This window comes from Pongo pygmaeus, chromosome 21 (genome assembly GCF_028885625.2).
Source record: "Pongo pygmaeus isolate AG05252 chromosome 21, NHGRI_mPonPyg2-v2.0_pri, whole genome shotgun sequence".
NCBI classification, from domain to species: Eukaryota; Metazoa; Chordata; class Mammalia; order Primates; family Hominidae; genus Pongo; species Pongo pygmaeus.
Genome location: NC_072394.2, coordinates 12,862,443 through 12,889,492, shown reverse-complemented (window position 1 = coordinate 12,889,492; position 27,050 = coordinate 12,862,443). Strand labels below are relative to the sequence as shown.

General features: G+C 41.2%; 1 protein-coding gene across 2 annotated transcripts in view; it reads right to left on the bottom strand.

The window, feature by feature from the left end:
- KAT14 (lysine acetyltransferase 14) overlaps positions 1 to 27,050 on the bottom strand; it is a 45,147-nt gene that overhangs the window by 17,573 nt on the left and 524 nt on the right. The window contains exons 2-6 of one of the 2 annotated variants that reach the window (XM_054466979.2): positions 24,889 to 25,007; positions 19,220 to 19,341; positions 10,877 to 11,058; positions 7,904 to 8,323; positions 7,200 to 7,768 (exon numbers count right to left, since the gene is read on the bottom strand). In XM_054466979.2, the coding sequence (XP_054322954.1) occupies positions 7,200 to 7,768; positions 7,904 to 8,323; positions 10,877 to 11,058; positions 19,220 to 19,341; positions 24,889 to 25,007 (1,412 nt within the window). The remainder of the gene's footprint in view (positions 1 to 7,199; positions 7,769 to 7,903; positions 8,324 to 10,876; positions 11,059 to 19,219; positions 19,342 to 24,888; positions 25,008 to 27,050) is intronic. The other variant, XM_054466981.2, reaches the window with a different exon arrangement.

Genomic DNA, 27,050 nt, shown 5'->3' with positions numbered 1-27,050 from the left:
TGATCTTAGCTAGGTCTTCTAGATAACATGTAGCTGCTTCTACATTAGCAAATGCTGCTTTAACTTGCACTCTTTTGTGTTATAGAGCCGACTTCTTTCCTAAACCTCATGAACCAACCTCTGATAGCTTCCAACTTTTCTTCTGTAGCTTCCTCCCTTCTCCAAGCCTTTACAGAATTCAAAAGTTAAGGCCTTACTCTGGATTAGGCTTTGGCTTAAGGGAATACTGTGGCTGGTTTGATCTTCTATCCAGACCACTCAAACTTTCTCCATATCAGCAATAAGGCTACTTCGATTTTTTATCAGTCGTGCACTCACTGGAGTAGCACCTTTAATGACCTTCAAGAACTTTTCCTTTGCATTCACACCTTGGCTAATTGTTTGGCACAAGAGGCCTAGCTTTCGGACAATCTCTGCTTTTGAAATGCTTTCCTCACTAAACTTAATCATTTCTAGTTTTTTATTTAAAGTGAGAGAAGTATAACTCTTCCTTTTACTTGAACACTTAAAGGCCATTGTAGGGTTAACTGACCTAATTCCAATATTGTTGTCTCAGGGAACAGGGAGCCCCAAGGAGAGGGAGAAACATGGGGAACAGCTGGTTAGTGCAACAGTCAGAAAACACACATTTACCAATTAAGTTCATTGTCTCATATGGGTGTGGTTCATGGTGCTCCAAAACAATTACAATAGTAACATCAAAGATCACTGATCACAGACCACCATTAAAGATATAATAATAATGTTGGAAGTAATGCAAAAACTACCAAAACGTGAGACACAGAGACAGAAAGTAAGCACACACTACTAGAAAAATGGTGCCAACAGACTTGCTCGACATAAGATTGTCACAAACCTTCCATTTGTACAAAATGCAGTATCTGTGAAGTGCAATACAGCAATGTGAATAAAACAAGGTATGCCTATAATATGTTTAATATGTTAAGGGCTTAATGGACAAAGTACACAATATGCAAGAACAGATGGGCAATTAAAGAGATGAAAACTCTGAAAATGAATCAAAAAGAAATGCTGGAGATAAAAAACACTGTAACCAATATAAAGGTTGCCTTTGATGATGGGCTTATTTGTAGACTGGACATGGCTGAGTAAGGAATCTCTGAACTTGAGGATCTGTCAGGAAAAACTTCCAAAACTGAAAAGCAAAGACAAAAAAGATGAAAAAAAGAACAAAACAGACTATCCGAGAACTGTGGAAAACTACAAAAGGTGTAATAACCACACAATGGGAATACCAGAAGACAGAAAGGAATAGAAGAAATATTTGAAGCAATAATGACTGAGAATATCCCCAATTTAATGTCAGACACCAAACCACACATTCAGGAAGCTCAGCGAACACCAAGCAGAATAAATGCCAAGAAGCATATAAAATACCTCTGACCAAAAGAACAGAGTTGTCAAGTAAGACAAATGAGAACAAACACAATTTCTGTGTTTTGGATGTGCTGGAAAATAAAAAAATAGAAAAAAGAAAACAAAGCTTTAAAAAGAGAAAATAAAAGACACTTAACATGCACTAACTAAAGATAAAAAACAAAGAAAATTCTGAAAGTTTTACAAGATGGGAGAATAAAACAAGGAGGCCACTTAATTGATAAGAAACAAAAAATTTTTTTTTTTTTTGAGACAGAGTCTCACCCAATCACCCAGGCTGGAGTGCAGTGGCATGATCTCAGCTCACTGTAACCTCCGCCTCCCCGGTTCAAGTGATTCTCAAGCCTCAGCCTCCCAAGCAGCTGGGATTATAGGCATGCGCCACCAGGCCTGGCTAATTTTTTTATTTTTAGTAGAGATGGGGTTTCACCATATTGTCCAGGCTGGTCTCAAATTCCTGGCCTCAAGTGATCTGCCTGCCTTGGCCTCCCAAAGTGCTGGGATTACAGGCATGAGCCACTGAGCCCAGTCAAAAATTTCTATTTCTTATCAATACCAGGGTTCTCAGGAGTGACACTGTATGTAAGATGATAATGAAGTCATAATTTCAAAATATCAATGGAAAAAACTAAAATAACAATTTTATATGACTGCTATCATTTAAATGAAAAAGTGAAATGAAGATATTCTTAGTCGTATAAGTTTTCAAAATTAACCTCAAAAAGCCCATATTTTTAAAGAACTATTAGAGAAAGGAGTCCAGCAAGAAATTAACCTAGAAAGAAACAATAGGATGAGTGAATAATTTAGTAAAGATTTATGTCATTTAAATAAGCAATACAAAAGAAAAAAGAGATGAGTGCATGAAAATGTACTTTTTTGTTTGGGGGGACAACCACATGATATTAAAAAAAGAATAAGGAAAAATAAATGTATCTTAAGTTAGGACCTGTAAAAAGAATAAAAATAGAATGTATAACTTTCTTTATGGTAAGAATCAACATCACATAAACTATTTTCTCTGATCATAATACAACATTAGAAATCACATCAATTACCAAAACATAGCTTAAAATTCTCATATATCTGAAAACCAAAAAACAGAACTAAATAACCTTTGGGTTAAAGAGGAAATAATGACAAAAATAACAAAATGCCAAGTACTGATTGGAAATAAAATCACATCATTTCAAAAGTCAAGAATCACAGCTAAAGCAACACTTATTGAGAAATTTATAGCTACGAATACATTCAAAGAATAAATATGAGTATGGATTGAATAAATGCATTTACAGCCACTCCCTGTGTAAATACATTAAAATTTATACTAAAATTCCAAGTTAAGACTGGGTTAAAACACAAGCATATAAATCTTTACTACTTCCCGAAATCCCACTAAAACTACAGAAGCTGACTTAATTAGAACAGTAACTGGTAAACAGATGGACAAATAGTAACTGATTTAACACCAAAATCCCAAAGTGGCTTTGGGTAAGCTAAATGAGAACTAACCCAATCTATACTACAGAACCCGCTAAAATCCAGGCAGCAGCAGCAGATTCCTCTGGAACTGGGACCAAATGGGACAATAAAATAAGGAGCAGGCAAACACCATGTGGAAAGCAGTATGATCCCCAGATCCTTCCACTCCCTCTTGTTGGGTGGCTGCCCTCCCCGAGAAGCCAGGAGGTCTGATCTCTAGAGAACTAACAGGGGATCCAGATGGAGGGCTGAGGTGTGAGTACCTGACAAGCTGAATGCTAAGGTCCCTCTTCCCCAACTTGGCAACCAGCATCCTGAGCCCAGAAGATTATTCTCCCGGGACTCTGACTAGATTCAAAGAAAAGACCTAAAGGAAGTGCAGTGGTCCTCAACAGAGGTCTCACCTAGACAATGTGGCTGTGTATGGAATTCCAGGTTCAACCTCGCCTGGTCTTTTCAGTATGTTGGTCTCAAATTTTACTTCCCATGCAGCTTTTCTCAGGAAGCCATTAAGAACAAGGGAATAAACCTATAACAAGGTAAAGATGGGCCACAGGAAACAGGAGATCAAATACAGAGGAAGGCAAAATAATCTCCAGAGAGGGGAGATCCCAGCACCCCTGCTGAGTTTCACAACAAAGGGTGAACAAGTGTGACCCAAGAGGCAAACATACTGTAGAAAGTAGAAAGTTTCCTCTTCAAAGTTTTCCTTCTTGTTAAAGAATAAATCATAAGTGTTAGAAATAATAGTTTCTTTTAAAGACTAACTTTCTTCAAGCCTCCTTGCCTTGTGCTAATAACTCTTTGTTAAGCCCTACCCTATGTAACCGTTGGACACGCTCACAGGCACGTTCCAGCCCACAGTCTATGCCCCTTCCTTATTTGGAAATGTTATTGCTTCCTTAAACCTTTTGTAAGCAACTTCTTTGTTCTTCCCTGCACTTACCTATTTAGGAAAGTTTTAGGCTATTAGCAAATCGGGTATCAGTTTAAGACTGTGAGGTCCCGCTCCAGCCAGTGGATGCAGGACACAGCAGTAAGGACGACCCAAGTGCGTAAGGGATAAATATGTCTGCTTTTCCTGTGTTCAAGTGTGCTCTCACCTTTGTTCCATCTGCGATTGAGCACCCTTTCTACAGAAAGTAAAGATGGCCTTGCTGAGATACCTTTTGTCTTTGTGCTGACTTTTCTTCACAGCACTGATTATCTATTTCTAACAATTTTGGTATTTCTAACACATACTGAGGCTATCATCCTTAAGTCCTTGCTGCCACTGACCATCTTTTAAACCTATGGCGTCGTGGCCCAGAATCTTATCTACGCTCAGCTTGTCTTCACCACGTACGGGTGAGCCTCCTGTACACCACCCATGCCCACCCCAAGGACCAGCTGATGATGCTCACTCCACAAATAACTGCTTTGACCTTCTGCAAGCTGGAAGGAAGCTGTCAGCTCAGGCAGGAAATACAGAGGATCCCACTTCCTCTGCCCAGATTTCTGCCGCATCTCTGGTATACATCACAGCCCTGGCTGATGCATACACTATGATGAGCCTCGTTTCCCAGGACTCCCTAGTGACCTTGGCCAGTGACTTCCCCAGAAGGGGTTCATGGAAGCTGAAGCCAGAACATCACTGTAAGTATTAGTTTCCCAGGGCTGTAGGAACAAAGCACCACAAACTGGGTGGCTTAAAACAACAGGAATTTATTGTCTCACAGTTCTAGAGGCCAAATGTCCGAAGTCACAGTGTGGGCAGGGCTATGCTCTCTGGGGTACGCACTAGGGGAGAATTTGTTCTGTGCCCTTCTCTTAGCTCCTGGTGCTACCGGCAATCCTTGGTGGTCTTGGCTAATTATATCTGCAAAGGGCCTATTTCCAGATAAGGTGTATTCATAGGTACCAGGGTTGGGACTTCAACATATGCTTTAGGGGGACACAATTCAGTCCACAACAATGACCCAGAATGACTATTTAGCTTATCTTCTCCAGGAAACTTCATCTAATAGTGGCAATTTCCTTACACAGCTAGATTTATGCTTGCTACTCAGTATTTTTTTAAACGAAAAGTATATCATTTAGAGACATATACATTTAAAAAGCAAAAGAATAATTAACACTGTAAGTCAAAGTGGCTTCCTCTGAAGGGAACAGAAAGTACACAGGAAACTTCTAAGGTGTTTACAACACTCTTTATCCAGGAGATGAATATATGGGCATTTATTTTATTAATATCTAAACTATACCATATTTCTATGCTGCCTTCTATCTGTATGACACATCTTACAATTTAAAAATTAAGTATAGGCACTAAACAGACAGGCCCACAAGAATAAGAACAAAGAACAGGTGAATATTGGCCAGGCGCAGTGGCTCATGCCTGTAATCCCAGCACTTTGGGAGGCTGAGGTGATCACTTGAGCCCAGGAGTTCGAGACCAGTCTGGGCAAGATAGTAAGACCCTGTCTCTACTAAAAATAAAAATTAAAAAAAAAAATTAGCTGAGTGTGGTAGTGTGTGCCTGTAGTACCAGCTACTTGGGAAGCTGAGGTGGGAGGATTGCTTGAGCCTGAGAGTTCAGGGCTGCAATGAGCTGTGGTTGTGCCACTACATTCCAACCTGCGTGACAGAGACCATGTCTCAAAAAAAAAAAAGAACAAGTGAATAGATGACTAACAAAAGCATATGAACAAGCAGCAAATGACTTAACAGACCAAAGAAAGCCAATACCTAAGCCAGTGGTGAAGCTAAGCAGGGTGATTTACAAAACACAGCCTCAGGGAAGTGCAGTCACCTAAGGCATCAGGCTTAGAGCCTGGGGGGTATGACTATGGACTGAGAGGCTCTTTAAGAGGTTAAAGCCTCCAATTATACCCCTATAGTAATTATACTGCCCGCATCTAGGAAATGATCTTTCCCTCCACAGGCAGAAGACTGGAGAGGCTCAAGAGGGAGATTCTGGACACAGGAAGCCAAGGGTGGGAGTACTGTACCGAAGACAGGGAGAGTCAGTTTACCTCCTACACGATGGGCACCTGGGCCCTCCCGACTTGGCTCCTGGTATGCAGGCCAGTTAATACTGTGCTTCCCAGGAAAGATGGGAATTAGGAGAAAAAAGAAAGGATCTATCTGGAGTAGGGATCTTGGTAAACTATAGCCCCCAGGCTAAATCCAGCCCACTGCCCATTTTAGTAGATAAAGTTTTACTGGAACACAGCCACACTCATTCACTAGGGCTCTCCAATCACAACAGCAGAGTTGAGGAGTTCTGAATGAGATTTTGTGGCCGGCAAAGCCTAAAATAATTACTATCTGGCAGAAATACTTATTTCTTTACAGATAAAGTTTGCCAACTTTTTATCTACAGGGTCCAATATCCAAATAATGGGGAGTTCTAAAATGACAGAACAGAAAAAATAGAAGATAGGAAATCAAGACTTTTCCATACTCAGGAAAGAAAGTTTCAAATTGAAAGGGCCCACACACCACATGTCCAGCACAAGGAAAGACATAAGCCCTACATATGGCACATCACTGAATAATACCAGAACACCAGCAATGAAGAGCAGATCCCACTAGCTTCCAGAGAAGAAGAGAGAAAAACATGCAGACTCCAAACAGGCAATTCACAAAGAAACAACCAGGAAATTTAACCTCGCCTGTAACCAAAGAAATGTAAATAAAAAACAAGATTTCACTTTACAGCCAGCCAATTAGCAAAACTTAAAGGCTGGTTAGTGTCAAGTGCTAGAAAAGACACAGGGAAATAAGGCCTCTTGTTCCTCCCAGTGGGAGAGTATATGCAGGTAGTTCTAAGTGGAATTAATTGTTCCCAGAAGCATCCACAAAATTTGGGTTCCACAGACCATCCTTTGAGCAACACCGATACCACACTGATCCCTTGGCTGCTATTTCTTCATGTTGTCCTACGCAGATGTCTACACACCTTCAGATCCTCTGCAGCACAGTGTCAGAGACACTGTCATGGCCTCAACAAATCTGTCAAAGCTACAACACAAACCATGTATAGCTATCCTCAGAGAGAGAGAGAGAGAGAGAGACAGATGAAGAAAACTTATAGGTTATGTTTGAATGCCCAAAGGAAAAGAAAAACTCACATGTATTCAGGTGTACTTATAATGAACAATTCTGAAAAATAAAGCCCAGCGATTTTTGTATTTTTTTCCCTTGCACTTTACTTTTCTCTTCCCAAATTACTCAGGATTTAAAAGGTCACAGCATAACCGTGTCCAACGCCTGGTGCTGCCTGCCCCACCTCCACTCCTGCCCTCACCAGCTTTACAGCAAGTGCTTGCATTCACCTGGTATCGGTCAAGGATTCTGAAGTCCTGACAGGTAGTTCTGTACGTGGCTTGTCCAGCTGGAAGTCTGGAAACTCCTCCTTCTTTGGCTCCATAAATCCCATCAACTAAAAAAAGAGCAGCATTAACAACTTGATCCAAGTCAAAAAGTGGTAATCCCCTATCCCTTTTCGCTTGTCTGACAATCAGTTTGCGTTTCAGTCTCCGAGCTTCCGGAGTCATGGCAACAGCACCGGGACAAGCTTCCAGCCTCTTGAGCAGCAGCTTTTCCTCGTAGATGCTCACGGGAGTATACTTGGGCTCTTTCGGCTTTGTGTCCTTCTCCAGCTGAGGCTTCCTCTTTTCTCTAGCCCTTGTTTGCAAAGACGTGTTTGAATCTGTGTCTTCACTGTCAATATCCATCCTGTCGGGTTTTTCCTCCTCACTCTCTACCTCCTGCTTTATCTGTTCAGGGCCTCTGACCTTCTTTCTGCCCCCAACCACTGGCCCAGAAGCTACTGACCCAGCAGGGGGTGGGACGTACTCCATCCCTGGGTCTATGACTCCATCGCCTTCCATCTCATCATCATCTGTGCAGAGTACAAAACAGTGTCATCAAGACATAGGAAGGAAGAAATGCAGAGCACAGAGCCCACGGGGTGAAAACTTGTACATTTATACCATGGCCCGTACCCAAAATAAAACAGCAAAGCAAATAGTCTTACCATGAAACAAGGCTTGTGGGGGCATCACATCTGGAATCAGATCTGCTTCTGAAAGCAAGCTAGGTGTGGCAGAATGAGAGGCAGGTGTACCAGGGGCAGAGAAATCCAGAGAAGGAGAAGGAGATGGGCTTGTCAGCGGAGTGCGGTCAGAGGAGCTCAAGGAGGAAAAGTCAATCACTTCGCCTTTTTCCAGAATCACATCTGGCCTGCGGCCTCGGCTTATGAATTTTACAGGGGTAGAAGATGTGCTCCTGTCAAGAAAGCCAGCGGCCTCCTTCTGGGCTCTTCTAATGTCTTTTGCTTCCTGAGTTCGAGACCTTTTCTCTTTTAATTCCATGGCAGATTCCACAGGATTCCGACTTGCTCGTTTTCTAAGTCCCTCAACAGTAATGATGGGATCTAAAGTTGGTTTTGAGGCTGCTAAGAAAGAATAAATACAGGCTGAGTATCCCTCATCTGAAATGCTTGGGCACAAGCATGTTTTGGATTTCAGATGTTTTCGGCTTTTGGAATATTTGCATTATACTTATTGGCTGAGTATCCCAAACCCAGAAATCCAAAATCCGAAATGCTGCAAACGCGCATTTCCTTTGAGCGTGACGTCGGTGCTGAAAAAGTTTCAGATTTTGGAGTGTTTTTGATTTTGGATTTTCAGACTTGGATTGCTCAACCCATATCTAAATTTTAAAATAACTACTCAACTTTAGTTTCTTTTGCTAATTTATTATTATGAATAATATCATGTTCAATAAAGAGAAATGTTCATTGAATGCCCTAAACTAAAAAAGGCTTAGATATCTCTTGAGAAAAAAGAAGTTCTACTGCAAATTTAAACAAATAAATACCATCTTTCACCTACTGGAACTGGCAAACATTAAAAGTTTAGCCAGGCGTGGTGGTGCACGCCTCTTAATCCCAGAACTTTGGGAGGCTGAGGTGGGCGGATTTTGAGCCTGGGAGGTGGTGGCTGCAGTGAGCAAAAAAAAAGTTTGATAAAGCTCAGTAAATGTATGGGGAAATGGGCATTTTCATGGGCATTTCAATGGGCACATTTTTTTTTTTTTTGAGATAGGGTCTTGCTCTGTTGCCCAGGCTGGAATGTAGTGGTGTGATCTCGGCTCACTGCAACCTCCACCTCCCGGGTTCAACAATTCTCCTGCCTCAGCCTCCCGAGAAGCTGGGATTACAGGCATGCGCCATCATGCCCGGCTGATTTTTGTATTTTTGTACAGATGGGGCTTCACCATGTTGGCCAGGCTGGTCTCAAACTCCTGACCTCAGATGATCCACCTGCCTCAGCCTCCCAAAGTACTGGGATTACAGGCATGAGCCAACATGCCTGGCCTTATTACACTTTCTTGGAGGATAATTTGGCAATCCTGGTTAAAATTTTGAATGAATATGCCCTTTGATGTAGAAACTCCAGGAATTTATCACATTTTCACATGTACACAAATTTGTAGAATTGTAGCACTGTTTAAAGTAACAAAAGGTCAGGCATGATGGCTCATGCCTGTAATCCCAGCACTTTTGGAAGCAGAGGCTGGAGGATCACTTGAGCCCAACAGTTCAAGACCAGCCCAGGAAACACAGCGAGACCCTATCTCTATTACTTTTTAGAAATGTTTTAATTAAAAAATAAATAAATAAAATAACAACAAAATGGTAGAAACAACCAAAATGTCCATCAATAGCAGAATGGTTTAACAAATTATCACATAATTATATAATGGATGTAATGAAATAAAATAGGGTAAATCTACATGTACTGTCATGGAAAGATGTCCAAGACATACTGGTAAGTGTGGCAAAAACGGAAAACTCATAATAGTATGAGTCCATTTTACTTTTTAAAAAAAGTAAGAAAATGCTTAAATGTGCAGAGATCATTTCTGAAAGTATTCACAAAAGACAACAGTGGTTACTCTGGGAAGTGAAATTGCAGGCAATAGGCAGGAGGGGGAACTTTCATACTTTACACCCTTAAGTACTATTTGATTTTCTTCCCAATCATATTTAAAAAATTTTAAAAGCTCATCAGCCTGGTCCGGTGGCTCACCCTGTAATCCCAGCACTTTGTGAGGCCAAGGCAGGTGGATCGCCTGAGGTCAGGAGTTCGAGACCAGCCTGGCCAACATGGCAAAACCCCGTCTCTAATAAAAATACAAAAATATTAGCTGGGCATGGTGGCATGTTATTTGGGAGGCTGAGGCACGAGAATCATTTGAACCTAGGAGGCAGAGTTTGCAGTGAGCAAAGATTGCACCACTGCACTCCAGCCTGGGCAACAAAGTGAGACTGTATCTCAAATAAATAAATAAACAAGCAAACAAATAAATATAAAAATGTAAAAGCTCATCAAAAGCTTTTTAGATTATAAAACCAGATCAATATGTGATAGTAAGAAGTCACTGTTAACATCTTTTTAAATATGAAAATGGCATTATGGTCAGGCTGAAAAAAGGAAAGAATCCTGATCTCTTAGAGATACATACTAAGATATTTAGGAATGAAATGTTGATTCCTGGGATTTGTTTCTAAATAATCCAATTGTAAGAATGGGGAAGGCTGGGGAAAAGTACTGAGGATTTAGATAAAATGAGACTGTCAGGAGTTAATGTCAAAGTGAGGTGGAAGGTACATGGGAATTCATCATGTTATTTATTATGGGAATTTTAAAACATCTCTTCACCTTTGTGAGAAGTTTAGAAACAAAAACCAGATGGAAAACATTGAACCTTTCAGATACCCTGAGAAATTTATAAAACTGATAGCTTGCTTAGGAAGTGATAAAATGTTTTTATGTGGCATTTATTTCTAGTACACACACAAGTGTCATCACAGAAGTGTTTAACAGAGTAGCTCCAGAGAGGCCTGTGAGCCATGCCCAGTGGAAGCAGGAGCGTCTCCTGGGCTCACACCTGCTTGGCTCTGGTCTGACTAGCATCTTTTGTACTGTTCTCACAACAGTACCTTTTATTTTCAAAGTAGAGGCAGACAACTTCTCTCCTTCAGGTTTCATCGTTGGGGGCTTGTTATGAACAAGTTTCCACCATCCCGGCTCTCCAAATTCCTGAGCACCTGAACGGAAGTACATGGGACTTCCCACGCTGAGGCAACCTGCCACGGTGCTCCACCAGGTAGACGTCTTTTTCCTAAAGAGTCCAAGAATTTAAAAATGACTGGCACTTCAATCTGCTCATTATATAGAAAAGACGGTCTGTGTATACTGTGACTCCTGGCCTGCAACATGCAATGGCACCTCCAGCTACTGAAGGAGCAGAGCACGAGAGGCAGGAGAGAGGCTCTGGAGTCCGCCTGCTTCAAACCCTGGCGCTACCAACTTCTAGCAGCATCGGTTTGTTCATCTGTAAAATCAGGATAATAGAACTTACCTCACAGGGTTGCTGTGAGGATTAAATGAAATAATTCAAACAAAGCACGTAAAATACTTCTCATCACAGTCATCACGATTATGGAATTGTACAGGCTAATTTTAATTAAGTTGCTTTGTTATGTGAATTAAGCACAGCTCCCAAGAATAAAGCATACAAAAAGCGTAACTCCAAGGCTGGGCATTTTGTGATAGAAGTTAATAACTGGCTCCAGTAAATACCTCATTTTACCTGAGGAGTCGCACACATCTCTCAATCTGATCCTATCTGCCTTGATACACTAGAGTGCTAACAAAACTATGTGGTATACTCCACAAACACAGAGAGCACCTACTGCACAACAAAATAACAAAACATGCAAAATGTCAACTATCCGGGTTCCCCGTTGAAAATTCTTTTAAGGCGACTGTTCTATTTCCACCTTGAAAACATAAATCAATTGCCAGAAATCCTAAAAGACAGTCTTTCACAAGTCTAACAGTTGGAAGGTATTGCTGGGAAGGCAAAGGAAAAGCATTCTGAGGAACAGAGATATAATATTAATAGAAAACTCAGAAAATAAACAAAACAAATAAGCTAAGCTATAGTAGGCATAAGCACTATCTGAGGCTGGGTGCGGTGGCTCACGCCTGTAATTCCAGCACTTTGGGAGGCTGAGGTGGGTGGATCACCTGAGGTCAGGAGTTCGAGACCAGTTTGGCTGACATGGTGAAACCCCCGTCTCTACTAAAAATACAAAATTAGCTGGGTGTGGTGACACATGCCTGTAATCCCAGCTACTCAGGAGGGTGAGGCAGGAGAATCTTTGAACCCGAGACGCGGAGGCTGCAGTGAGCCAAGACTGCGCCATTGCACTCCAGCCCGGGCGACAAGAATGAAACTGGGTCTCAAAAAAAGCACTATCTGAGATGGAGAGAATGAAACCCCCAAGCTTTTGGTCCCAAAGTACCTCTCCTACATTCTTATCTTTTTCTAATCTTTCCAAATCCTCTCTAATACAAAATGTAGCATAAACACATACAATAGAATATTATTCAGTCTTAAAAACAAAGGAAATCCTATCATATACTGCAATGTGGATAAACCCTTGAGGACATTATGCTAAGTGAAATAAGCCAGTCCCAAAAAGACAAATACTGTGTGGTTCTACATATATGAAGTATTTAGAGTAGTCAAATTCATAGACACAGAAAGTAGAATGGTGACTGCCTAGAGCTGTGGGGAGGGGAGAATGGAGAGTTATTTAATAGGGATAGAGTTTCAGATCTGCAAGCTGAGAAGAGTTCTGGCCATCTGTGAATCTATATTCAAATACGTGAACATACTTAACACTACTGAACTGTACACTTAGAACCGGTTAAGATGGTAAATTTTCGCTGTTTTTACTGCAATAAACAAACAGAAGTCTGGGCAACATAGTGAGACCTCATTTTTACAAAAAAATAAAAATAAAAAATTAGCTGGGTGTGATGGCACGTGCCTGTGGTCCTAGCTACTTGGGAGGCTGAGGTGGGAGGATCACTTGTGCCTGGGAGGTCGAGGCTGCAGTGAGCCATTATTGTGCCACTGCACTCCAGCCTGGGTGACAGGGTGAAACCCTATCTCAAACAAACAAAAACAATAAAAAACATTGACAAAGACTCAAAAGATTTTAAAAACCAGTGTGTTATTTAGTGTGTGGAAAACAGGTGCGTACTTGTACATTGTCAGTGGGACCATAAACGGGCATATACTTTCTGGAGGTTACTTTCATAATGTACAGCAAAATTGTGTGTATCCTCTGACCTCACAAATCTACTTCTAATCACAAAAACACAAAGGATATATATACAAGAATATGCCCCACAAGGCTAACTTAAACACAGAAAAACTGGAAACAACATAAATGTTTATAAAATTATCGGCCAGTGTTACAGATTTCATCGTGTCCTCCCAAAAGATGTTGGAAGTCCCAGTACTTGTGAATGTGACCTTACGTGCAAACAGTGATCATGAGGTCATTAAGTTGAACACTAATCCAATATGACTGGTGTCCTTACACAAAGGGGAAACTTGGACACAGAGACAGACGTGTAGAGAGGGAAGATGCACGAAGACACAGGGAGAACGTCTCTACAAGCCAAGGAAGGCCTGTGGCTAACAGAAGCTAGGGGAGAGGCATAGAATACTCTCTCCCTCACAGCCTTCAAAAGGAACCAACCCTATCAACATCTGGATTTCAGATTTCCAGCCTCTAGAACTAGAATACATTTCTGTTGTTTAAGCCATCCAGTTTGTGTTACAGCATCACTAGCAAACTAATATAGCCAGCTAAATCACAGCACAACACATAATGAGATATTTGTATGGAATGGAATAAATTTGTTGCTAGGACATATACAAACACAGTATTTATGAATGGCCTCAATAGTTTTCTCCCAAAATTATTATTGTGGTAAAATATACATAACATTTACTATCTTAACAATTTTTAAGAGTATAGTTCAGTGGTATTAAGTACATTTATATGGTACAATCACCACCACCATCCACCTTCAGAACACTTTTCACAGGGCAAAACTGAAACTCTATATCCGTTAAACAACTCCCAATTCCACCCTCCCCGCCAAGTGCTGACAACCACCATTCTACGTTCTGTATCTGTGATTTTCACTACCCTAAGTATCTCAGATAAGTGGAATCACACAGTGTTTGTCCTTCTTGTGATTGGTTTGTTTCACACAGCATAATGTGCAAAAGGTTCATCTACACTGCAGCATGTGCCAGAATGTCCTTCCTTTTTAAGACTGAATGATATCCACTGTATGTATATGCCACATTTTGCTTATCCATTCATCTACTGATGGGCACTTCGGTTGCTTCCACATCTCAGTTATTGTGAATAATGCTGCTAAAAACATGGATATACAAGTTATCTCTGAGACCCTGCTTTCAATCCTTTTGAGTATATACCCAGAAGTGAAATTGCCAGATCATATGATCACTATATTTTTAACTATTTGAGGAAACACCACACCATTTTCCAACAATGATTGTACAATTTTACATTCCCACCAACACTGCAAAAGGGTTCCCATTTCTCCACATTCTCGCCCACAGTTGTTTTCTTTGATAATTGTCATCCTAAGAGGCATGAGGTGGTATCGTGTTATAGATTTGATTTGCATTTCCCTAATGATTAGTGATGTTGAGCATCTTTTGATGTGCTTATTGGCCATTTTAATATCTTTGAAGAAGTGTCTATTAAATTCCTTTACCCATTTTTGCAATGAGGGGAGCTATAACAACAATGGCTGCCATCTCTTTTCACCTCTATGATTAGAAGCAGTAATCAGTGATCAGAGCACAAATACCCAGTATTTAGAAACCAGGCTTATTTTTGCCCACCCTGGATGCTACAAGCTGTGTGTAAGCCACTCCAGGAACACACACACAGCTTTCTTCCTAGTGGCTGGAGAAGGGGGATGGGTAGCTGCTACTGCATTAAGAACTAAAATTGACCAGTATTAACCGCAATCTACTGTCTATGCCTTCCCTTGGAAACCACAGGCCTTTATTAGATTCCAGAGTTCCAAAATAGTTCCATCAGTCAGATTCTGCCAGTGCAACTGCTGTCCAGGCAGGAAGGCAAATGCTTCCTATCTGCCACCTTCCCAGAATCCTCCTCGTAAAGTTGATTGAGGTGTAGATACTATGAATGTGTACTATCATATTTCATCAATTCTAAGATCCATTAACTTAAAGATACATCATTTTATGTACAAGTAAGAGCTAACTACCAATTAAATTATGACATATCAGTAACTATAAGATGTATCTAGCTGTCAGGGATGTCAAAATTTGCAAAATTATGTATCTTAAGATCAGTAAAATATGGTAATAGAAGAAAATATTCAAGCTATTCTTTACTAATCAAAACTATACCTTCTGGAAGAATTCAAGGCCAGGACTGTAAAAGCAGATTAAATGAACAAATACTAGGCAATTATTCAGTAATAACTAAGTTTTCATATACTTTTTAACTTGTTTCTACAATGGTACATAAAATTATTTAGGTTAGCACTAAAAAAAAAAACCACCTTCTACATTTAAACTTTAATAACATATTAAAGGCATAAAAGAAAAACCTGTAAACATCTGAAAGAAAATTCAGAACTTCATTACACTGTATAGTATTCTCTTAGATCTTGTGACATATGAGAAATGGTTACAATTTTTAAGAATTTAAAGTATGTCCTGGCTAGGTGCAGTGGTTCACGCCTATAATCTCAGCATTTTGGGAGGCCAGGCAGGTGGATCACCTGAGGTCAGGAGTTCAAGACCAGCCTGACCAATAAGGCGAAACCCTGTCCCTACTAAAAATACAAAAATTAGTAGTGCATGGTGGGGTGTGCCTGTAGTCCCAGCTACTCCAGAGGCTGAGACGGGAGAATTGCTTGAACCTGGGAGGCGGAGGTTGCAGTGAACCGAGATCACGCCGCTGCACTCCAGCCTGGACGACAGAGCAGGACTCTGTCTCAAAAAAATAAGTAAGTAAGTAAATAAATAAAGTACGTCCTATGGATAGCATAATGAAAATCTTTAGTAGCTATGAAAAAAGTGTACCTTAAATATAAATGCTCTTTATAGACAGCTTCTCTGGGGTATGGTAATCTTGTTAACATTCATACACAGAAATGTCTGAGCAAGTGGTAACTACCCAGGGGTAGTGGTTTCAGGGGACTTCTCCAATCACTGATATTTCAAGTGGAGTTCCCAAAGTGAAGAGCAGCACTGTAGCATGAAACCGGGTGGCAAGAATCATAGAGTGATTTCTAATTCTCTTTTGCTTCTTCTGGTTAGATCAAGAGAAAGTTTACTGCTTTAAATTCTCATTAACAACTTGTAGCAGCCTCCCTTTTTGACTGGAAAAGAAAGCCATGGCTTGCCATTATATGCCATGGGATCCAGCTACAATTTAACAGCATTGTTTTATTTTTATTGTTACATTCTATTTATGACAATTTATACAGGTTTCCCACTTACCATGGTGATGTTAAGTTTCATTTTAAAATTAATGTATTTTTCAAGTGACTTGATTTAAATAGGAAGATCAAATAAATAATAATTCCGGTGATATACCAATATGGCCAACACACTAAATAAACTACACAGAAACTGGAGAGTAATTAATGCCTTTCATTGGCATGTTAAAAAGAAATAAGGCTCAGCTGATTCCTCTCAGAACATGCTCTAGAAATGAACAAATGAAGCAATTAAACAACTTCTGTTAAAATCCAGCAATATTCTTAAAAATAGGCAATCTAAATCTAATTTCTTCCAGGAGATAACCCACTAAATAGAACAGCACTTGAAGATCATGAAAACATTCCAAGATCCAATTTTATCAGTTTTTTCCCTTTCTTATCCCTTATAAATGGGGTACATTAAGGTCCATAAATAGTGCTAAATCATTAAACTAAACAACAGATTTCTTTTCCTTATGAGAAAGAACCAGTTACAGTGTCAATTCTTTTCTTAGCACCAATAAATAGCTCAAGAACTAAAATAACCCCTTTTGCAAAAATGTAGGGAGTCTATTCCATTTTCTCACAGCAGCCTGCAGGTCACCCTCCTTCTGACTGCCCTCCCGCACTCTCAGTAACACGAGCAAAGCTGTGATTCCTCAGCGTCTGAAGAAACAGAGGCTGCAGTGAACCCCAAGTGTGGAAAGGCATGAACTCACTGCCCTGACCTGAAGTGATCAAAGACTTTGTCATGTCTAAACTAACCTCATTATGTAAGATTCATGAATCTCACACAGGACTTCAGACAGCAACTAACAATCAGAATCTCAAACAAAAATTCACCAATGTGGTAGCAAACTCACAAGTACCCAAGAGCAATAAAAGTCTTGATAGATCCACGTGGACATTTAGTGAAAATATATGGTCGCAAGGTCTGTGCGTTGGCATCCCCGAGTCTAATGCACCAAAGCAGCCACTGGGGAGAGCACACGGCAGCAAACACAAAGCGCAACGATAAACACAGTGACCAATGAACAAGCCATATGCAGATGTGCCCAGACTTTGCTAAGCACTACAAAAATAAGTTAAAAATACAAAAGAGTGTCTACTTTACAGAGTTAAAAACAAATACTAGTAATACAAAACTCTATTAACTAAGGGCAACCTAAATAGATGCAGTCAGTAACTGCCATTATTTTTCCTGTCTTGTCCTCCTAGAACACACTGCTCTGTTTTGGTTTTTTTTTTTGGTTGTTTGTTTGTTTGTTTGAGACGGAGTCTCGCTGAGTCACCCACGCTGGAGTGAAGTGGCACCATCTCAGCTCACTGTAACCTCCGCCTCCCAGGTTCAAGCGATTCCCCTGCTTCAGCCTCCCGAGTAGCTGGGATTATGGGCACCCGCCACCAAGCCCAGCTAATTTCTGTATTTTTAGTAGAGATGGGGTTTCACCATGTTGGCCAGGCTGGTCTCGAACTCCTGACCTCAGGTGATCCGCCTGCCTCGGCCTCCCATAACGCTGGGATTACAGGCCTGAGCTACCAGGCCTGGCCTGGTTGGTGTTTTCTAAGAGATGGGGGTCTCAATATACTGTCCAGGCAGGCCTCAAACTCCTGGGCTCGAGTGATCCTCCAACCTTGGTCTCCTGAGTAGCTGGGACAACAGGCATGCCCCACCACACACAGCTTAAAAGAATATAATAACCCTATCTCCTCAAGTGAAATATTGACTTATCCAACTCTTGAACAGTCTCATGTAATACAACTCTTATTTTTTAACATTCTAAGAATTTCTTCAAAAAACGTCATGTTCAGTTGAAATAAACATCTTTTTTTTTTTTTTTTTTTTTGAGACGGAGTCTCTGCGCCATTGCCCAGGCTGGAGTGCAATGGCGCAATCTTGGCTCACTGCAACCTCTACCTCCTGGGTTCAAGCAATTCTCCTGCCTCAGCCTCCTGAGTAGCTGGGATTATAGTTGCCTGCCACCATGCCCAGCTAATTATTGTATTTTAGTAAAGATGGGGTTTCACCATGTTGGCGAGGCTGGTCTTGAACTCCTGACCTCAGGTGATCCACCCGCCAGGCCTCCCAAAGTGCTGGGATTACAGGCGTGAGCCACTGCGCCCGGTCAAGTTTTTTTTTTTTTTTTTTTTCAAATCTTAAAAAAGTAAAAACATTCTCTGGAATTCAAAAATTTTCGTAATTGCCACAAGTAAACACTCTAAATCTCTAACAAGGTAAGGAACGGCGGCTCACACCCACCATAATCCCAGCACTTTGGAAGCCTGAGGCAGGAGAGCTGTTTGAGCCCAGGAGTTCGAGACCAGCCTGAGACAACACGAGACCCCCGTCTCTACAAAAAAATAAGGCCAGGCGCAGTGGCTCACGCCTGTAATCCAAGCACTTTGGGAGGCCGAGGCAGACGGATCACTTGTGGTCAGGAGTTCAAGACCAGCCTGGCCAACATGGTGAAACCCCGTCTCTACTAAAAATACAAAAACTAGCTGGGCATGGTGGCAGGTGCCTGTAATCCCAGCTACTCAGGAGGCTAAGGCAGGAGAATCGCTTGAACCCGGGAGGTGGAGGTTGCAGTGTGCCGAGATCACGCCACTGCACTCTAGCCTGGGGGACAGGGCAAGACTCTGCCTCCAAAAAATAAATAAATAAATAAGCCAGGCATGTTGGTGCACACCTGTAATCCCAGCTACTCAGGAGGCTGATGCAGGAGGACTACTTGAGCCCAGGAGGTTGAGGATGCAGTGAGCTATGGTCATGCCACTGCACTCCAGCCTGGGAGACTCTATCTCAAAAACATTAAAATAAATCTCTAACAAGTCTACATTAGGCTGTCTCAAATCTTGTATACTTCATTCTTTACACATTCCTTGAAGTATAAGATTTTTTAAAAACACATTACCTATTCCCTAGTAAAAAAGTCCAATGTTTCTCAATAAAAGCACAGATATCTTCTTTCCACCTGAAATAACCTTGACGTCCACTTCCTTCCAGAGACAAGTTGTACATTGCCAACATGACGACCTGAAACAAGAGGTGAGAGAACAGCACGGTTAGGGATGTTAATCTTCAGGGGGGAAAAGCTTCTTATGTTTTATATTCTGAGTAGGAATGGTGGGGAACAGAGGGAACAAAGGAAGGACGGTATCTTGGAATATAACCAGGGTAGAATTTACTTCCTTTTTTACTTTCATTAGATATCACTAATCCACTTAATTATGTGCAGAACTAAGCATCTAATCCTTAGGTGCCACACATGCAGGGCTAATGTGTGGCTGAACTGATGGCTACAACAGAGCTGCCCCCTGAATCAGTTGATAAACAGGCATTGTCCCAAGGATCCCGCACCCTACACAGTGTAGTCCTAAATCAAGGGCTACCTTCTGGCCAGCAGGAGGCCTCCAGGTGCCTACTCTAGCCAGCATTTTCTGACCAACGGCACTACCCTTTATCAAATATCTTGAAAATCACCCTTGTATATACTTCTCTAAGCTCTTAGAAGGCAAAAACAAGACTCAGAATTTCAGAACTAAAAATAATGCTACATGCCATCTACTCGGTGACTAAGCCATTTTTACCTGTCAAACCCCTCCTTCAAATGAAATCAGCATTAGAGAAGAAACAGGAAACTGAAAGGCCTAGCCACTCAGCCCATTCTCAGAGGGCTCCAAGACACCCCCAGAGCTCAGGATGCAAACTCCTAATCTAATCTACTCTTATTTTACAGATGAGGAATTCATGGCCCCAAATGGGAAGGTATTTTCCAGAAATATAAATAACACATGCTCATTGTAAAACACTTCAGTAATGCAGAAAAGAGCAAAGGAAGAAGTAAAAATCACTTGAAATCCACCATCAAGAAATAATCCCATCCTTTCAGACATTTTTCTTTGAATCTATACTCAGATACTCATATAGATGTTTTTTTGTGTGTGTTTGTTTGTTTTTTTTGAGACAAGAGTCCCACTGTGATGCCCAGGCTGGAATGTGATGGTGCGATCTCGGCTCACTGCAACCTCCGATTCCTGGGTTCAAGCAATTTTCCTGCCTCAGCCTCCCAAGTAGCTGGGATCTCAGATGCACACCACCACTCCCGGCTAATTTTTGTATTTTCAGTAGAGACAGGGTTTCAAGCTCCTGACCTCAAGTGACCTGCCTGCCTCAGCCTCCAAAAGTGCTGGGATTACAGATGTGAGCCACTGCGCCCAGCCTAATCCTTATTTCTATAAAGAGCATCCTGTAGCTGTAAGGAGTGTAGTAAATTGCAGTTAATGCCCCCAATATCTATATTAACAGCATTAAATCCCCAACAGTCTTACGGAAAGACCAATATCCACACCACTCAAAGGGGCCCAGTAATTCTGACCCTTCACTAACCAAGTTTCAATTTACCCCATTCTTAAACCTGCAATACTTGCAGACAGCCTAAAAACAATTAACCCCATGAACAGATTTTTAAAAATGTCTTCTAGTTATATCTGCATCTGGTCTACATCAGCCAACAAACATCTTCCTTTAAACAATCAATATTCATGGGAAGTTAGTGTTTAATGGGCATGGAGTTTCATTTTGTAAAGATAAAAAAATTCTGGAGGTGGATGGTGGTGGTAATTACACAGCAATGTGAATGTACTTAATTCCACTGAACTGTACACTAAAAAATGGTAAACTATATGTTATGCATATTTCATCACAATTTTAAAAAATTACTGCTCAATAAATAATTTAAGAAAATCATAGAACAAGCTTTGCCCACTCTCAGAAGAGTATCTCAGAAATATGTATTTGCTGATAATCTCAGTGATAAAGTATTTCTATGACTTTTTTGTATAATTGAGACATTTTATGACCCTAAAAAGTTAAAGTTTACATATTTACTTGAAAATAACTTTTTCTATTATCACTTAATCTTTACTAGGCAAACTATAAACTAATATATAAAGGACCTGTTTTTCCTTCCCTCCTGGAATTTATGATCTAAAAGAATGAATCCCAGGCCGGGCATGGTGGCTCACGCCTGTAATCCCAGCACTTTGGGAGGCTGAGGTGGGTGAATCACCTGAGGTCAGGAGTTCAAGACCAGCCTGGCCAACATGGCAAAACCCCGTCTCTACTAAAAATACAAAAATTAGCCAGGCATGGTGGCGCACACCTGTAGTTCCAGCTACTCGGGAGGCTGAGGCAGAAGAATCGTTTGAATGCAGGAGGCGGAGGTTGCAGTGAGCCAAGATAGCGGCATTACACTCCAGCCTGGGCAACAAGAGTGAAACTCCATCTCAAAAAAAAAACAAAAAATGAACCCCAGTTTAGTTTTCTGCTCTCATGTTACCAGACCAAGCTCATCAGTAATGAAGCTGATCTTGTGGACCAATGTATCCACAGGGCCTAGCTCAGAGCCGGCAGGTACTCAGTATATGCTGAAAAACACTAGAAAAATAATGAGCAAAGATCGATCATAGTATCTTTACTTGTGCCATAAGAATGAGTCTCCAGGAAAAGAATGCAAAAACTTCCCTATCCTTCCCAAATGTTTGATAAAGTTTCTCCTACGTATGGAACTGCTATTCACAGGAATCACCAAGGAAGAGGAAAGGACACAGAAAGGGAGTGTGGCAGGAAGGGGCTTTTTAATCAGGAGATCAGACCTCTTTACTGTAAGTATTTGATAATACAAACAAAATGCTGTTTGTGTTACAAGCATTTCTACATATTTCTTTGGTAAATCTTTCAAAGTTTAAGATTTAAAGACAGAAAACCCACATTTCAATATACTAAGAATGTGGCTATATCAATGGAGTCCATTCAAGACCAACTGATTCTCTTTCAGGTCTTCAATGAGAGATGGGCTTTTTCAGATGCAACTAGAAACACTGGTCAGTTGTTTGCTAAGAACCAGATATGTGCAACCTAAGTTATCACTTCACCCTACCAGGTTAGTATCCACCATCAATAAGTATTTTGGAAGTGAAAAAATAATCTGCAAGTTATGTTAGTCTAATTAAATATGCAAAGTGGCCGGGCACAGTGGCTCACGCCTGTAATCCCAGCACTTTGGGATGTCGAGGTGGGTGGATCACCTGAGGTCAGGAGTTCGAGACCAGCCTGGCCAACATGGCAAAACTCCATCTCTACTAAAAATACAAAAAATTAGCCAGGCATGGTGGCGCATGCCTGTAATCCCAGCTACTAGAGGGGCTGAGGCAGGAGGACTGCTTGAACCTGGGAGGCGGAGGTTGCAGTGAGCCGAGATTGTACCACTGCACTCCAGCCTGAGCAACAGAGTGAGATTGTGCCTCAAAAAGATTTAAAAATTTTTTTTAAAAAAAGAATAAATAAATATGCAAAGTGAGCCAATATTACCTATTCTGAGCAAAATAAGCAAAAGCCAGCTTTTCTTTTAAAAAGAACCACTACAGAAAACTCACATTTTTGAAAATAACAAATTACATATATTTGCTCATCTTCCATTTTACAGCTTTTATGAGAAACCACTTGCAGGACAAATACAAATCTACCTGTGTGCACATATCACTATAATCTATTGGTAAGATCTTGCCTACACACAGTATCCTATGTACACTTGAGAAAAATGTCCCAGTTATAATATTCATAAGGCTCTATCCTCAATACAAACTTCTCTTCATTTTCTACTTACATTTTTTTCAGGCAAGTCAAAGGCTTCCTAATTCAACACTGACAGATTTCATCAGATGTCCTAATAAAGCACTGATAATTAAGATAATAGACGAAGGCTGCTAAGGCAACTAAAATTTACAAGGAACACTGTAAGTGGCTAAAATGGTGTAATTTAAAATCTTTCTCATCACTCTATTTCGCTCAAAGTAAAAAGTGCTGTGGTAATTATCTTGTTGATCTGTTTATTATCAAAATTAAGTATAGAATGTCAGCTGTCTTGTGGCAGAGGCCTTAGCTGTCTCGTTCACCACAGTAGTCTCAGGCCTAGAACAGCACCTGGTTCATAATAGGTACTCAGTATCTGTTGAACAAATGAATGAACATAAAAACTAAGTAATACATAATTTTTTTTTTTTTTGAGATGGGGTCCCACTCTCTTACCACCCAGGCTGGAGTACAGTGGCTCAATCACAGCTCATTGCAGCCTCAACCTCCCAGGCTCAAGCAACCCTCCCACATCAGTCTCCTGAGAAGCTGGGACCACAGGAGTGCACCACCACCACACTCAGCTAATTTTTGTATTGTTTTGTTTTGTTTTTTTGTTTTTTTTTGAGATGGACTTTCACTCTTGTTGCCCAGGCTGTAGTGCAGTGGCGCGATCTCAGCTTACTGCAACCTCTGCCTCCTGGGTTCAAGCAATTCTCCTGCCTCAGCCTCCCAAGTAGCTGGGATTACAGGCATGCGCCACTGCGCCCAGCTAATTTTGTATTTTTAGTAGAGACGGTGTTTCTCCATGTTGGTCAGGCTGGTCTCGAACTCCCGACCTCAGGTGATCTGCCCCCCACCCCCCGCCTCAGCCTCCCAAAGTGCTGGGATTACAGGCATGAGCCACCGCGCCTGGCCTGTTTTTTATAGAGTCGGGGTTTCACCATGTTGCCCAGGCTTGTCTCCTGAGCTCAGGCGATCTGGCCGCCTCCGCCTCCCAAAGTGCTGGGATTACAGATGTGAGCCACCATGTCTGGCTTCATTTGGTTTTTGAACTAAAAAGTATACATTGATGCCTTATTATTATTCATATTATACATTAACATATTGATATAGAAACAAAACCAAAACAATTTAATACAACCTGGAGATCAGTAAAAAGCTATTGTTTAGGATACAGCTGACTTAGGGTGTTGGTATTAGAGATGGTTAAAAATGAACAAGTATTTCAGCAAACAAAAATTCAAACATCTCCGAGTTCAAATGCAGAAAAGCTAAGTTATGTTGGTTTTTGCAATCAGTCACCTTCCTTCTTCCAAATCTATTTTCAACACAGCCATCTTTCTACTTTAAAAAAAGTTTTATTGTTCTTAAAATGGCTGCCAGGAAAATGAGAATTTCATTTTCAATTATAATCAGAGCTTGGTATCACATATAAATGAAATCATGAGATTCTCAAGCCTCTCAAGCCCAATTCACCAAGTCAGCAGTGAATATTTTTCTTTTCTTTTTTTTTTTTTTGAAAAGGAGTCACACTTTGTCGCCCAAGCTGGAGTACAGTGGCGCAGCGTGGGCTCACTGCAGCCTCTGCCTCCCAGGTTCAAGCGATTCACCTGCTTCAGTCTCCCAAGTAGCTGGGATTACAGGGGCCCACCACCATAGCCAGCTAATTTTTGTATTTTCAATGGAGATGGGGTTTTACCATGTCGGCCAGGCTGGTCTCGAAGTCCTGACCTCAGGTGATCTGCCCGCCTTGGCCTCCCTGAGTGCTGGGATTGCAGCAAGTATTTTTCACTCCCTTCTCCACATATTCGGTATCTAATTTCATTGCGAAATAAAAAGTGCCCCTCCAAACAACTCAAAAGCTCATCCCTAAGTTTCTAGATATTCATTCCAACAAACTCCTGGGGAAACCACCCTCATGGACTTGGGGAAGAGCTTTTTACTCACTTGCTGCCATGTCAGCTTCAGCCTTTCATACTGCTCCTTGCCATCTGCTGAGCAATCCGAACAAGTAAACCTAAAAAAATTATCACCCTTAAGGTAACTGAGCTGTTCCCTCAGCTGACCTAGGAGAAAAACAAAAAGTCACATCATGGGTTTATCTAGAGCAGCGGTAACCTAAAGGTTTAATCCATTTATCACCCAGATTTTCCTTTCCCGTGTTGTCTTCTTTTCTTCAGCCAACCCACAATTGCAAGATGGGGAAAAGGAAGGGAATAAGAAAGATTTCTATTCTTCTAACACCAAGTATACGCCCACTAAGATCTGTAGGATCCAGTAACTTTTAGGAGAAAGGTACTGGAAAAGCAGGTATTGTTGCTGGATTTCCCAACTGTCACATTCCTGACTCCCAGAGGCAGGTCTCTTCACACATTCTTTCAAAAATATGAGCTCCCTCTGCATACCAGGCACTGGGCTAGGAACTGGGAATACAAAGTCCAAGACAGATAATGGTGCCTGATCTCACAGGTTTGCACTTCCCTGAGGGCTGCATAGAAAATAGGTGATCACAACAGCACAGTGGTTCTCCATGCTCACAGTGCACTGGAATCACCCAAGTTGTTCTTGGTTTTCTAAATATGCTTGATTCTAGCCCAGATAAAATGTATCAATTTCTGAAGCAGAGCCTAGGAGTTACATTTCTTAGTCCCTCAGGTGATGCTGATGCTCTGTGACACATAAGGAATGGAATGTGATGTGTACCACAGGGCAGTGTGAGGGTAAATAAAAAGGGGGCCCAACCTGTATTAGGGGGGAGGCTTAGGATTAGAAATTGGCCAGGTGAAAAGGGGTATCTTTGTGTACAGGGAGAATGAAGGCTGTGGAGATGCATATTCCAGAGGAAAAAAACTGCACAAAGCCCTAAGGATAAGAATTGCTTGTGAAGAATAAGTTCATGAAGAATAAGTTCACCCTAACTGCAAAGTTGTGTGGGGATCAAAGAAGCTATAGTTAGCAGGGGCCTGACCACAAAGGGTAGCTTAAAATTTGTCCTCAACAGGACAAAGGGAAAGCCACTGAGAATTCAGGCAGAACCTGAAATTAATAAGCAGAGACCGCTCAGAAGCAAAAACCAGCTAACTAGTAAATTCGTTTCCTGTGAAAATGTTACTATTAGTTAACAGTGACTAAATTTGAAGTTGAACCCATTTTAAGAAAAACATTTCCACATGCCAGAAAATGACCCTCTTCACAATTATATATGTATTTCTCTGACTTGGTTACAAATTATATTACACAAAGGCATTCCTCAAGTACGTATGTCTTTACTAGTCTCTTATCTAATGGGAAAATCCTGTTTCGGTATGAACCATATGATGGCTGGCAAGCCACGCTCCTCAGGTGCCAGGAAGCTACCCATTGAAAATCTCAAGATCAGGGCCAAGCACAGTGGCACATGCCTGTAATCCCAGCACTTTGGGAGGCCGAGGCGGGTGGATCACCTGAGGTCGGGAGTTCAAGACCAGCCTGACCAACATGGAGAAACCTCATCTCTACTAAAAATACAAAATTGGCCGGGCATGGTGGCGCATGCCTGTAATCCCAGCTACTCGGGAGGCTGAGGCAGGAGAATCACTTGAACCTGGGAGGTGGAGGTTGCAGTGAGCCAAGATCACGCCATTGCACTCCAGCCTGGGCAACAAGAAGAAAACTGTCTCAAAAAAAAAAAAAAAAAAAAATTAGCCAGGTGTGCTGGCAAACGCTATAATCCCAGCTACTTGGGAGGCTGAGGCAGGAGAATCGCTTGAACCCAGGAGCCGAGATCATGCCATTGCATTCTAGCCTGGGCAACAAAAGCAAAACTCCATCTCAAAAAAAAAAGAGAGAAAAGAAAATCTCAAGATTGAGGCAATCAGGGAGTGTGTATGAGGTATCTCTCGCCAGCAGAAAAAAAGGAAAATGGAAAAAAAGACTGGTCCTAGAAAAAGGGCAAAAAACACCTTCAATCTGCTAATTCTAACCTCTTTTCAGTAAACAATAGCAGGAGTTCTCCACATAAGTTAAATATTAACAAAGTAATTTTTATAAACTTGAACATGAATTCAACACTGGGACTGGAATTTGGCCCTAAATCTCTATGATCTTGTTAGAAAAATATGGCTAACTTT